General features: G+C 43.3%; 1 protein-coding gene across 1 annotated transcript in view; it reads right to left on the reverse strand.

The window, feature by feature from the left end:
• The window catches only part of CDH17 (cadherin 17), a 202,539-nt gene that overhangs the window by 113,622 nt on the left and 75,258 nt on the right, over positions 1 to 13,659 (reverse strand). Inside the window, exon 6 of the mRNA XM_030216653.1 lies at positions 4,491 to 4,595. Coding sequence (XP_030072513.1) covers positions 4,491 to 4,595 — 105 coding nt within the window. The remainder of the gene's footprint in view (positions 1 to 4,490; positions 4,596 to 13,659) is intronic.

Genomic DNA, 13,659 nt, shown 5'->3' on the forward strand with positions numbered 1-13,659 from the left:
ATGACCTCCCCTGACTCCCCCAGTGGTCACTAACCCCCTCCCACCAAAAAAATGATGTTTCACAACTTTTTACTTTCACCCTCAAATGTCATACCCTCCTCCCAAGCAGCAGTATGCAGGTCCCTGGAGCAGTTGTTAGGGGGTGCAGTGGACGTCAGGCAGGTGGACCCAGGCCCATCCCCCCCCTACCTGTTACAATTGTGCTGCTTAATGCTTAGTCGTCCAACCCCCCCAAACTCACTGTACCCACATGTAGGTGCCCCCCTTCACCTCTTAGGGCTATAGTAATGGTGTAGACTTGTGGGCAGTAGGTTTTGAGGGGGATTTGGGGGGCTCAACACCCAAGGGAAGGGTGCTATGCACCTGGGAGCTCTTTTACCTTTTTTTTTGTTTTTGTAAAAGTGCCCCCTAGGGTGCCCGGTTGGTGTCCTGGCATGTGAGGGGGACCAGTGCACTATGAATCCTGGCCCCTCCCACGAACAAATGCCTTGGATTTATTCGTTTTTGAGCTGGGCGATTTCATTTTCCATTATCGCTGAAAAGCAAAAACGCCCAGCTCACACCTTGGCGAATAAAACATGGGCGTCTATTTTTTTTTTAAATACGGTTCACTCCGCCCCTTCACGGACCCGTTCTCGGAGATAAACGCCCATGGAGATAGGCGTTTCTGGTCGATTATGCCCCTCTATGTGTTTTTGCCTTCAACGCAATCTTCTTTTCAAAGTCCCTCTTAGCCTTCCTTATCAGCACTTTACATTTGACTTGACATTCCTTATGCTGTTTCTTATTATTTTCAGTCGGTTCGTTCTTCCATTTTCTGAAGGATTTTCTTTTAGCTCTAATAGCTTCCTTCACCTCACTTTTTAACCATGCCGGCTGTCGTTTGATCTTCCATCCTCCTTTTTTAATGCGCGGAATATATTTGGCCTGGGATTCCTGGATGGTGTCCATGAACAGCATCCACGCCTGATGTAAATTTTTGACCCTCTCAGCCACTCCTCTAAGTTTTTTTTCACCGTTCTTCTCATTTTATCATAGTCTCCTTTTTTAAAGTTAAATGCTAACGTATTTGATTTCCTATGTATACTTACTTCAAAGCTAATATCAAATCCGATCATATTATGATCACTGTTATCAACCGTCCCAGCACCATTACCTCCCGCATCAGTTCATGCGCTCCACTAAAGACTAGGTCTAGAATTTTTCCTTCTCTCGTCGGCTCCTGTACCAGCTGCTCCATAAAGCAGTCTTTGATTTTGTCAAGGAATTTTACCTCCCTAACATGCCCTGATGTTACATTTACCCAGTCAACATCGGGGTAATTGAAATCACCTATTATTATCATGTTGCCCAGTTTGTTTGCAACCCTAATTTCCTTTAACATTTCTGCATCCGTCTGTTCATCCTGGCCAGGTGGACTGTAGTACACTCCTATCACTATCCTTTTCCCCTTTACACATGGAATTTCAATCCATAGGGATTCCATGATGTCTTTTGTTTCCTGCATAATTTTCAATTCTATTTGATTCAAGGCTGTCCTTAATATACAATGCTACCCCTCCACCAATTCAATCCACCCTATCACTACGATATAATTTGTACCCCGGTATGACAGTGTCCCACTGGTTATCCTCCTTCCACCAGGTCTCAGAGATGCCTATTATATCTAATTTTTCATTTAGTGCAATTTATTCTCCCATCTTATTTCTTAGGCTCCTGGCATTCGCATATAGACATTTCAAACTTGTTTGCTGTGCCTATTTACATCATGCTCAGTACTTGACAGTATTAATTTGCAATCTTTTGTCTGAATTTTATTTTTATTTAAGGACACCTGATCTACTATTGCAACCTCACTATCAGGATACCCTATCTTCCCTGTTTTTGTGATACCTTTGAAAGATACCTTATTCCGAACCATGCGCTTTTGAGCGACTATCGGCCTTACCCCAGTTTCTAGTTTAAAAGCTGCTCTGTCTCTTTTTTAAATGCCGATGCCAGCAGCCTGGTCCCACCCTGGTTAAGGTGGAGCCCATCCTTTCAGAATAGGCTCCCCCTTCCCCAGAATGTTGTCCAGTTCCTAACAAATCTAAAACCCTCCTCCCTGCACCATCGTCTCATCCACGCATTCAGACTCCAGAGCTCTGCCTGTCTCTTGGGCCCTGCGCGTGGAATGGGAAGCACTTCAGAAAATGCTACCTTAGAGGTTCTGGATTTCAGCTTTCTACCTAAGAGCCTAAAGTTGGCCTAAACTAGATCCTGCAGTGCCTGCTAGAGGCTATCTGTTAATGCTGTGGTACAAAGTTCAAGTTTAAAACTAAGGGGAAAAGACTATGGAGAAATTTGCTTTTTTTTCTATTTTTATTCTGCCTATCACTAACCTACAATTCCTCCTTTAAACCCCAATGTTTAAGTTCCCAAAGCACAAAGCAAAATAGTGTTCACTTACCAGAGAAATGTCCTCTTCTCAGAAACTTTCATTGTCCCTAAGCTTTCTGTTATCAACTATGCATCTACGTTCTTCAATTTTTACAAATATCTCTGTACATTTGTTCTCTCCTGGTTCTTTCTTTATTGACTCCCAATTCCCCACATGTCACATCTTTCTGTGAAGTTCACTAAAGTTTCAATTTTTCTTTGCACAACTGTTTTAGATAACAACATGCAGCTGGCCTTCCGGGAAATAGGATTGAATGTAACCCCCTGAGGTGGATATAAAAACAGTAGTTTTGGTGTCTATGGCCAAAACTCACAACTCCTCCACCATTCTCTTCTAATGGACACAGACAATAGATAGAGTCCCTGGTTGCTGGCTCTGGATAGTCTCTGGGCATTCACAAGCAACCCAAACTTTAAAAAAAAAAACAACAATGGAGACTGGCATTGATTTACATAAGAACATCCATTTAATGAGCACTACCCAGGCAAACACAAATATTTAAAAGCAGGGCGGTAAAAGTAATAAGACATACAGGTGGTAATTCTATAAACTGGCACCTTGATGTACGTGCTACTTAAGTGCATCATATGCACCAGTAACTGGTAGTTTTGCACGAATGTGCACTAGACGCTATACTATAAGGAAACACCTAAGTGCTATAGTGTGTATCTGCAGGAGGTGGAGCATGGGCGGGCCATTGGCATGTTTCCAGGTGACACATGTAACTTATAGAATTCTAGCAGTTTTGCGTGTCACTTGGTGCATGTAGACACGTCCATTTATACCTGCTCCTAAACTGAGGCATGTCCATGCCAAATTACTCTAGTATTCTATAACGGCAACTTGATGCACAGATGCCATAATAGAATTGGTGCCCAGTGCATGGCATCAACATGCCTACATGGAGGGGTCAATTTATAGAATTGCCTCCAAAGTCCACAGTTCTGATTTCATTTCGTGTTCTTCTTTGTAGATTACCACTCCTGCTGTCCTGCATCTCTCATCTATAACTCTCCTGATCTGGACAGATCCTGCACTCTTCATAGTCTCTCTACTCCTTTGAAGTGCCTCTTAGTTGACTGAGATCTCCAGCAGGCCCAGTCTTCATTCCCTCACACTCCTCTATGCAATTAGATGTTATAGGGCCTGAGATAGACCCTGATTTCTTCTCCTGTTCTCTCTCACTCCCCTGACATTCCATACGAATGGCAAGCCCTTCCTCCCTTTTAGGGACTTTTCTCCTCAGAGTCCAAACTACTCATGACCCATTCTGGCTCAAGGATAGCGGAATACACCCATGACTTGGGTCCTACTTCCTCTCACACTGGATCATCCATATGGACTCTCATGCTCCTTGGCTTTCCTCCACTCCTGCTTCCTGGGATATGGAAAACCATAGCAGCCTCACTCATTCTTTTCTTAGGGACCACTGGGGTTAAGGGGGTGACTTCTCTTAATACCTCCAGTGGAAGGCAGCTGAATTGGACTACCTTTCTGTAACCTGGATGTGCTGGGTACCAGGTCTAAATACCATCTTTTTGGGCATGATGACCCTTTCCCTTCTGAAATCAGAATTGAATGTCCATATTTTGGGCCCAGAAGTCAGAAAACAACAAGGCAGTTGGTCTGCCAAATCCAATGCGGAAGATAAAACAATGAGGCAGACCTTGTTAAAAAAAAAAAACAATGTCTTTATAAGTAGACTAAAAGTATCTTCCATAATTTGGGCCCTCTATAGTCTTGCACAAAACAGGCCCAGACTACACCACCTTGCCATAAGGATGTACTGCAGTATTAGACATCCATATACTGGCTTTATAAAATCAAGATGCAACATAGTAGTATAAATGCCGATTTTCAGAAATCCAAAACACAAAGAGAGTTTCTATAATAAGGACCCCAGTCTCTCTGGAGTTCTGCTATCAACTCACGAATGTCTCTCAGGCATCTAAAAACTTAACTGGACATGTAAACCTCAAATCAGATGAAAATGCCATGGCATAACTAAATAATTCAGCTTCACCTTTTAAAAGGAAGATATATTGGTTACCTGATATATGTGCAGTGGGCTTACTACAGGTCTTCCTTCAAGGATAGGAAACTCCATGTCTCTGAGAGGTCCTTTGGTTGTCTCACTTTCTCCATTGACTGTTATCTATAAAACAAGATCATCTCTAGCAATTATGATCCGAACAACTAAGTGCTACCTTATCAACCACATAAATGCAATGATGCATGCTGTACACATGCTAAATGGGCACATGACACTTATTTTGCACACAGGCAACACAAATGTACTCTGAAGTGGATGTTATGTAAAGTCTACAAAATCCTGAGTGGTGTGGAGCAGGTGGAGGTGAATCGATTTTTCACTCATTCAACAAGTACAAAGACCAGGGGGCACTCAATGAAATTGCATAGAAATTCTTTTAAAACATATAGAAGGAAATATTTTTTCACTCAAAGAACAGTTAAGCTCTGAACTTGTTGCCAGAGGATGTGGTTATGGTGGTTAGCGTATCTGGGTTTTAAAAAGGTTTGGACAAGTTCCTGGAGGAAAAGTCTATAGTCTGTTATTGAGATGGACATGGGGGAAGCCACTGCTTGCTCTGGGATTGGAAGCATGGAATGGTGCTACTAACTAGGTTTCTGCCAGGTACTTGTGACCTGGATTGGCCACTGCTGGAAGCAGGATACTGGTATAGATGGACAATTGGTCTGACCTAGTATGGCTATTATAACTGAATAATTTTCATTTTGGAGGTAATTTTACAAAGCTTTTTCTGTGTATAAAGCCTGTTTTATAGGCAGAAAAGCATTTTTATAACGTTTGATGACTACACACAAACATAAAAAGTGTATACACCAGAAGTATATGCCTACTTTCACATGATCTACATATAGTAATTCCTGGGGCTAGTTTAGGTGGAGCAGAGGTAGAGTTGAGATGTACAAATATTTTTTATAGAATAGGCATGGACCCTTGTGAAGGGCAAATCTATAAAGGGTTGTTAGTGACATATACACGAGGTGTAACACCAGCTGCAGAACACGTTTATCCACTCCTTCCTTGGCTAAGATTATATTCATGCACCTTTCCAACTTTGCATATGACTTTATTTAAACTAATCCCCTTATTTTCTAATTCCTGTTTATCTTATCTATCTATACGTTCCATCCTTGCTTACACCCTATGCTGTCTATTAAAATTTTATTGCGTATTGTGTTGACACTGTAATGTAGCATACTATACCATACCTTGTATTATGTGAATATTTTTACTGTTTTAATAGTTTATTGCTTAAGTTTCACTTATTCTTGCTGTACAACACTTTGAATGAATTCCTTCAAAAAGGCTGTAAATAAATCCTAATAAATACATAAATTAACATTTTTTTTATTTTATTTATTGCAACATTTATACTCCCACGTTCTCCAAACATGTTTGGTTCGATGTGGCTTACAATGTTAGCTAGTGGAGGTAGTGAATTACATTTTAATAGGAAAGATGAGGGAGTAGAAGACAGAGAGGAAAGGGGACGTGGTGAGAAGAGAGGTTATGGGGGGGGGGGGGGGGTCTGCAATGTGTTGTATGGGTGTGAATAGTTTAGTTTAGTTAATAAATAAAATAGCAGATGCCTATTTGGAGTCTATTCTTTAAAAGAAAGTAGAATAACAACATTTTCACATATGCATGCCACCGATCTTTGAATGGCTCCTTACAGAATTCTCTCCATAAAATGTATGCATCAACTTGCACCTCTTTCAAAACAAGAGTAAATATGTGTGTTGGCATTTGTGTACTATTGGAGCTGGAGAAGGAGCCTACTTAATATGGCCACAGACACCTATGAAGCCTATATAGGAGCTCATTTTCAAAACACTTAGGGGCCCTTTTACTAAGCAGTGGTAAGCCCACCGCAGGCATACCGCGCGCCAATCTGGAGATACCGCCAGCCCAACGCGGGCACTGGTAGTAGTTCCACCCCCAGCATGCAGCATTTCTGGTGCTAGCAGAATTATTAAAAAGATATTTCTGCAGGGAGTTACCCAGCGGTAATCGGGCAGTGCCATGTGCTACCCGATTATCGCGGGTGGCGGTAAGGGCTATCCCTGCATGGCCACATGGTAAGAGCAATTTTACCACATGGCCGTGTCTTTTTTTGACCTTTTTACCCACTACAGTAAAAATGGCCTAAGCGTGCGGCAAAAATGGCCCCAGCCGCTAGCGCAGGGCCCTTTTTATCGCAGCTTAGTAAAAGGGCCCCTTAGACTTTACAAAGTTCCATGGGTTACTCACGTAACTTTGCAAGTCTAAGTACTTTGAAAATACGCCTCCTTGTATACTTATCAGAGATTGAGTTTTATCTGCATATGAGAATCATATTATAGCCAAGAAGGAAAATAATATCCGATTGAACTTCATTTTTATATTCCCAGTTTATATTTTCTGCCTAAAGTTCGTAAGATAAGATTAATCCACTGGGGAGACCTATTGTCTCCATATGAGGTTCTGCTTTAGAACCACTTTCTAAGCTCCTTGATTTTTATCTAAAACCAGCAGCAGTGAAGGTTAAGTCTTATATAAAAAAGAATATGTGACATCTGTAATTGCTGGCTCAATTTGGTATAGTATCAGATCACTGTGGATGTTATCTCTCTATATACTTGTACACCACACAAGAAGGTGTAACTACTATTCGCAACACTTTACAAGGTTGGATTTCAGATCCATGGCACCGCCCAGTCATATGAATTTTTGATCTCTTTGCCCAAACTGTTATTGTTACTTAATTATTTGATGTCTGAGGGAAACTTTCATCATCTAATTTATGAAGTGCCAATGGGAGCCATCTTTGCCTCCACTGTTGCCACCTTGTATATGGCTGATTTGAGGAAGAATAGTTTTATTCTGCTCCAGAATTTAGGCATGTGAAATTTTGGTACAGATTTCTGGATGATATTTTTTTTCTTTGGTCTGTATCTTTGGAAGGATTACAGGATTTTGTGAGATGTAATACAGTGAAAGGAAATTGCTATTCAGGAGGTGCAAAGAGAAATTTTTACCTCTCTGAGGGGTCCTTTTAATAAGCCGTGGTAAAACGTGGCCTACAGTAGTGTAGGTGCATTTATTGGGCGCACGCCAGGCCACTTTTTAAATCATCTGCAGAAAGGGGCTTTTTTGAATGGGACGGGAAAAGGGCCAGCGGTAAAACTGAAACCAGCGCGCACCCAAAACCGGCCTGAGCCCTTAACATCACCCATTGATCTAGCGATAAGCAGGGGCGTAGCCAGACTTTGGCGGGATGGGGGTCCAGAGCCTGAGGTGAGGGGGCACATTTTAGCCCCCCCAGCACCACCGACACCCCCTGCCATTTTTAACCCCTCCCCCCCCACCATTTTTTACCTCCTCGCCGCCACCACCACCACCTTTGACCCCCCCCCCAGCGCCAACCCTTTCGACTCCCTCTTCCCACCGCCGCCAACCCCTTCGACCCCTCCTCCCACCACCAACCCTCCCCTGTCACGTTGGGTACCTTTGTTGGCGGGGGTCTCCAACCCCCACCAGCCTGCCCTCTTCTCCGGCGCGGCCACGTTGCTGATCTGTAAGGGCAGGCTTCTGTTTCTGTACGTGCAGGACGTCAGACTCACAGAAACAGAAGCCTGCGCTTGCAGATCAGCAACACGGCCGTGCCGGAGAAGAGGACTTTGGCTGGCAGGGGTTGGGGACCCCCACCAGCAAAGGTACCCGATGGCGGGGGAGGGTTGGCGGCGGGAGGGGGGGTCGAAGGGGTTGGCGGTGGGGGGGGGGCCAGGGCCAAATCTACAGGGGCCCATGCCCCCGTGGCCCCCACATAGCTACACCCCTGGTGGTAAGGGTTCACATGCTACACATGTGGTGATTGGTCAGCGTGCACCAAGTGCTAATTTCCGCCGGAAACACCACGTATGGGAGGAAATAAATAAATAAATCATCCAGGTGGCATGGGCACGTGCCAAATCTGAAATTACTGCCAGGGGAGAGTGGTAGCCTGGTGGTAGTCTCATTTTTGCATGTGCTGCACGCGCATAGCGCCTAACGCGCCTTTGTAAAAGGGCCCCTAAGGGCCTCTTGTACTAAGTCATGCTACGATTCCCAGGGTAGCGTAGCGGGGCATAATCGAACGACGCCAGCCAAATAGATGGCCAGCCATCTGTTTTGGCGGTGCCACAAAGAGCTGTCCGGAACCGTATTATCGAAAAAGATGGCCGGCCATCTTTTGTTTCGATAATACGGTTGGGGCCGGCCAAATGCCATAGATCGCCAGGTTTGAGATGGCCGACTTTGTTTTTCAGCGATAATGGAAACTGGAACCGGCCATCTCAAACCTGTGGGAGGGGACAGCATTCGTAGTGCATTGGTACTTCTGGATATTTAGATATTGCTGATTAGTTATGTTATGACTTACTTGTTCTGGAGTGCTGTATTTTGTGATACTGTTTTGAGAAATGTTCAATAAAGACCATACAAATTTTAAAAAGCCCCTGCCGTGCATTTTCCCTTGATGGCTGTCCCTGACTTGCACTTCCCTTATTGGCCGTCTTTCTCCCTGAACAGGGAAAATCAAAACTATTTTTGCTCACAGCTTTTTTTAGTCGTAACAGTGGGATTTGAACTGGTCACTTCTTTGTTACAAAACCAGTGATGTAACCACTTGGCCACAGCTCCACTTACTTAGGTGTCCCTCCCTTTTGATTATGACCCTCCAGGTCTCACTCAGCCACGCACAGACAGCTAAACGCGCTGTGATTGGCTGAGAGAGACCTGAAGGGGTATAATCAAAAGGGAGGGACTTCCAACTAGGTGGTGCTGTGGCCAAGTGGTTATATCACTGGTCTTGTAATGCAGAGATGGCTGGTTCAAATCCCACTGTTACTACTACAAGAGCTATGAGCAAAAACAGCTTTGATTTCTCTATTTGGGGAGAAAGATGGATATTAAGGGAAGTGCATGTCAGGGACAGCCATCAAGGGAAAATGCACTGCAGGGACTTCTTTAATTTGTATGAAATCTTTATTGAACATTTCTCAAAACAGTATCACAAAATATAGCACTCCAAAACAAGTAAGTCATAACATAACTGATCAGCAAGATCCTTTTTTTTTTACGAGTTGGCCGACTGGCTTCCCCTCCTAGGGAAGGAAATTCGCGTACAAATGAGCAGCTCATTTGCATGCGATTTCCTTCATGCATGCCCTTCCCTTACCGATCATGCTCATTTGCATGCGATTTCCTTCATGCATGCCCTTCCCTTACCGATTCGCTTAGGGATCGGTAAGGGAAGGACTCTTCCATGCAGTTTAGTGCACCTGGCTTTAAATCTGCTCCAGGGACCTGCATACTGCTGTCATGGAGCTGGCTGGCTGGCATAGAGGCTGGCAAAAAAATGTTTTAAAGTTTTTTGGGTGGGAGGGGGTTGGTGACCACTGGGGGAGTATGGGGAGGTCATCCCCGATTCCTTCCGGTGGTCATCTGGTCAGTTTGGGCTCCTTTTTGAGACTTTGTCGTGAAAATAAATAGTACCTATTAGGGAAATTTTTCTATATAAAAAACAAAGTACATATTGTAATAACCAAATTTCACTTGTACTCCCTGTTAATTTATCAATACTACAAATTCACATTATTTTAATGATTTAATATAGAAATACAAATATCAACACAAAACCGTGTAACATATAACATATACACACCAACAGTGCTCTCAGTATTACTGGAGATTCTTATTCACTATCAATCATACATACATCCTCTAATCAGTTTATATAGAGCTATTTCACAGTCCATAACCCATAGATGTATAGGTATATCCTTGATGATTATTTATAGTCCATGTGATAATTATACCATTAACTCCTTCATAGAGGTATGCAGCCACCGGATTTCAATTGTTCATAACTCTCCTTAAAACACCAGGAGCCTAAAGTGTTTTATACAGGGAAAACCTATACAGGGAAACCCCTTACATAGTACTCTTCTGTAGTTTCAGTCCGTCGAGAATAGAGCCATCCAGTTACTGCGAGCATCTGCAGCTCATCCTTATTCCAACCAATTCTCTCATTCGGTTCTCAATGCGAGACCGCATTTCGCTATTAGCTTCATCAGCTGATGGTATATATATACGAAAGATCCAGGCACTCATGGAGTAATGAATGGCGTCATTTCCTGTCTGCTCAGACCTGGAAATTAGCCCGCTGGGTAAGTTGCTGAACAAACTGTTATCAGTATTGAGGGATTAAGCATGAATTATGTATATATTAAAAGATTGTAGAAAAGTAAATTAGTGTTATGTTATATACAGTGGGGGAAATAAGTATTTGATCCCTTGCTGATTTTGTAAGTTTGCCCACTGACAAAGACATGAGCAGCCCATAATTGAAGGGTAGGTTATTGGTAACAGTGAGAGATAGCACATCACAAATTAAATCCGGAAAATCACATTGTGGAAAGTATATGAATTTATTTGCATTCTGCAGAGGGAAATAAGTATTTAATCCCTCTGGCAAACAAGACCTAATACTTGGTGGCAAAACCCTTGTTGGCAAGCACAGCGGTCAGACGTCTTCTGTAGTTGATGATGAGGTTTGCACACATGTCAGGAGGAATTTTGGTCCACTCCTCTTTGCAGATCATCTCTAAATCATTAAGAGTTCTGGGCTGTCGCTTGGCAACTCGCAGCTTCAGCTCCCTCCATAAGTTTTCAATGGGATTAAGGTCTGGTGACTGGCTAGGCCACTCCATGACCCTAATGTGCTTCTTCCTGAGCCACTCCTTTGTTGCCTTGGCTGTATGTTTTGGGTCATTGTCGTGCTGGAAGACCCAGCCACGACCCATTTTTAAGGCCCTGGCGGAGGGAAGGAGGTTGTCACTCAGAATTGTACGGTACATGGCCCCATCCATTCTCCCATTGATGCGGTGAAGTAGTCCTGTGCCCTTAGCAGAGAAACACCCCCAAAACATAACATTTCCACCTCCATGCTTGACAGTGGGGACGGTGTTCTTTGGGTCATAGGCAGCATTTCTCTTCCTCCAAACACGGCGAGTTGAGTTCATGCCAAAGAGCTCAATTTTTGTCTCATCTGACCACAGCACCTTCTCCCAATCACTCTCGGCATCATCCAGGTGTTCACTGGCAAACTTCAGACGGGCCGTCACATGTGCCTTCCGGAGCAGGGGGACCTTGCGGGCACTGCAGGATTGCAATCCGTTATGTCGTAATGTGTTACCAATGGTTTTCGTGGTGACAGTGGTCCCAGCTGCCTTGAGATCATTGACAAGTTCCCCCCTTGTAGTTGTAGGCTGATTTCTAACCTTCCTCATGATCAAGGATACCCCACAAGGTGAGATTTTGCGTGGAGCCCCAGATCTTTGTCGATTGACAGTCATTTTGTACTTCTTCCATTTTCTTACTATGGCACCAACAGTTGTCTCCTTCTCGCCCAGCGTCTTACTGATGGTTTTGTAGCCCATTCCAGCCTTGTGCAGGTGTATGATCTTGTCCCTGACATCCTTAGACAGCTCCTTGCTCTTGGCCATTTTGTAGAGGTTAGAGTCTGACTGATTCACTGAGTCTGTGGACAGGTGTCTTTCATACAGGTGACCATTGCCGACAGCTGTCTGTCATGCAGGTAACAAGTTGATTTGGAGCATCTACCTGGTCTGTAGGGGCCAGATCTCTTACTGGTTGGTGGGGGATCAAATACTTATTTCCCTCTGCAGAATGCAAATAAATTCATATACTTTCCACAATGTGATTTTCCGGATTTAATTTGTGATGTGCTATCTCTCACTGTTACCAATAACCTACCCTTCAATTATGGGCTGCTCATGTCTTTGTCAGTGGGCAAACTTACAAAATCAGCAAGGGATCAAATACTTATTTCCCCCACTGTAGGTCTTATATGTGTCTACTTAGGGCGTTGATTGTGGTTCTCCTGATGAAGCTAATAGCGAAATGCGGTCTCGCATTGAGAACCGAATGAGAGAATTGGTTGGAATAAGGATGAGCTGCAGATGCTCGCAGTAACTGGATGGCTCTATTCTCGACGGACTGAAACTACAGAAGAGTACTATGTAAGGGGTTTCCCTGTATAGGTTTTCCCTGTATAAAACACTTTAGGCTCCTGGTGTTTTAAGGAGAGTTATGAACAATTGAAATCCGGTGGCTGCATACCTCTATGAAGGAGTTAATGGTATAATTATCACATGGACTATAAATAATCATCAAGGATATACCTATACATCTATGGGTTATGGACTGTGAAATAGCTCTATATAAACTGATTAGAGGATGTATGTATGATTGATAGTGAATAAGAATCTCCAGTAATACTGAGAGCACTGTTGGTGTGTATATGTTATATGTTACACGGTTTTGTGTTGATATTTGTATTTCTATATTAAATCATTAAAATAATGTGAATTTGTAGTATTGATAAATTAACAGGGAGTACAAGTGAAATTTGGTGAAAATAAATAGACCAAGTAAAACCGGCCAAATGCTCGTCATCGCCGGTTTTCTTTTTTCCATTATCAGCTGAAGGCGGCCATCTCGTAAGCACGCCCACGTCCCGCCTTCGCTACCCTGCCGACACGCCCCCTTGAAGTTTGGCCGCCTCCGCGATGGAATGCGGGCGAGTGTGTCCAAAAATCGGCTTTCGATTATACCGATTTGGCCGGTTTTAGGAGATGGCTGGCCATCTCCCGATTTGTGTCGGAAGATTGCCGGCGATCTCTTTCGAAAATAAGTCTGATAGTAAACAAAGCCTTATATCATAAGACAGGGGAACCAGAATAATTGCTTGCAGTTCTAAAATAGAAATGCCAGTTTCATTGCGATCTCAAACAAGATGGCAATCGCAATCAAGCTGGCATTTCTATTTTAGATCAGCTAAGCTTTTGCACTGCGCCCTGATTTTATAGTGAGATTATACAGCTGACCAATAAGACCCCCCCCACCAACGAATGCTTCAGCCCTATATCATAAGAATGGGGACCAGAATAATTACCTGCAGTTTTCTAGTTATCATCATCATAGTTTAAAAGCAAGTCTACCAATCAGCCAATATCTTCGAAAGGACAAATTCATCATGTGCATATTTTAAAATACAAGCAAAATAGCTAACTCAGTCGTACTTAAACTGTGGATACTCATTCTACCCATTCATCACTGGATAAAT

The sequence above is a fragment of the Microcaecilia unicolor genome, chromosome 1, assembly GCF_901765095.1.
Source record: "Microcaecilia unicolor chromosome 1, aMicUni1.1, whole genome shotgun sequence".
NCBI lineage: Eukaryota > Metazoa > Chordata > Amphibia > Gymnophiona > Siphonopidae > Microcaecilia > Microcaecilia unicolor.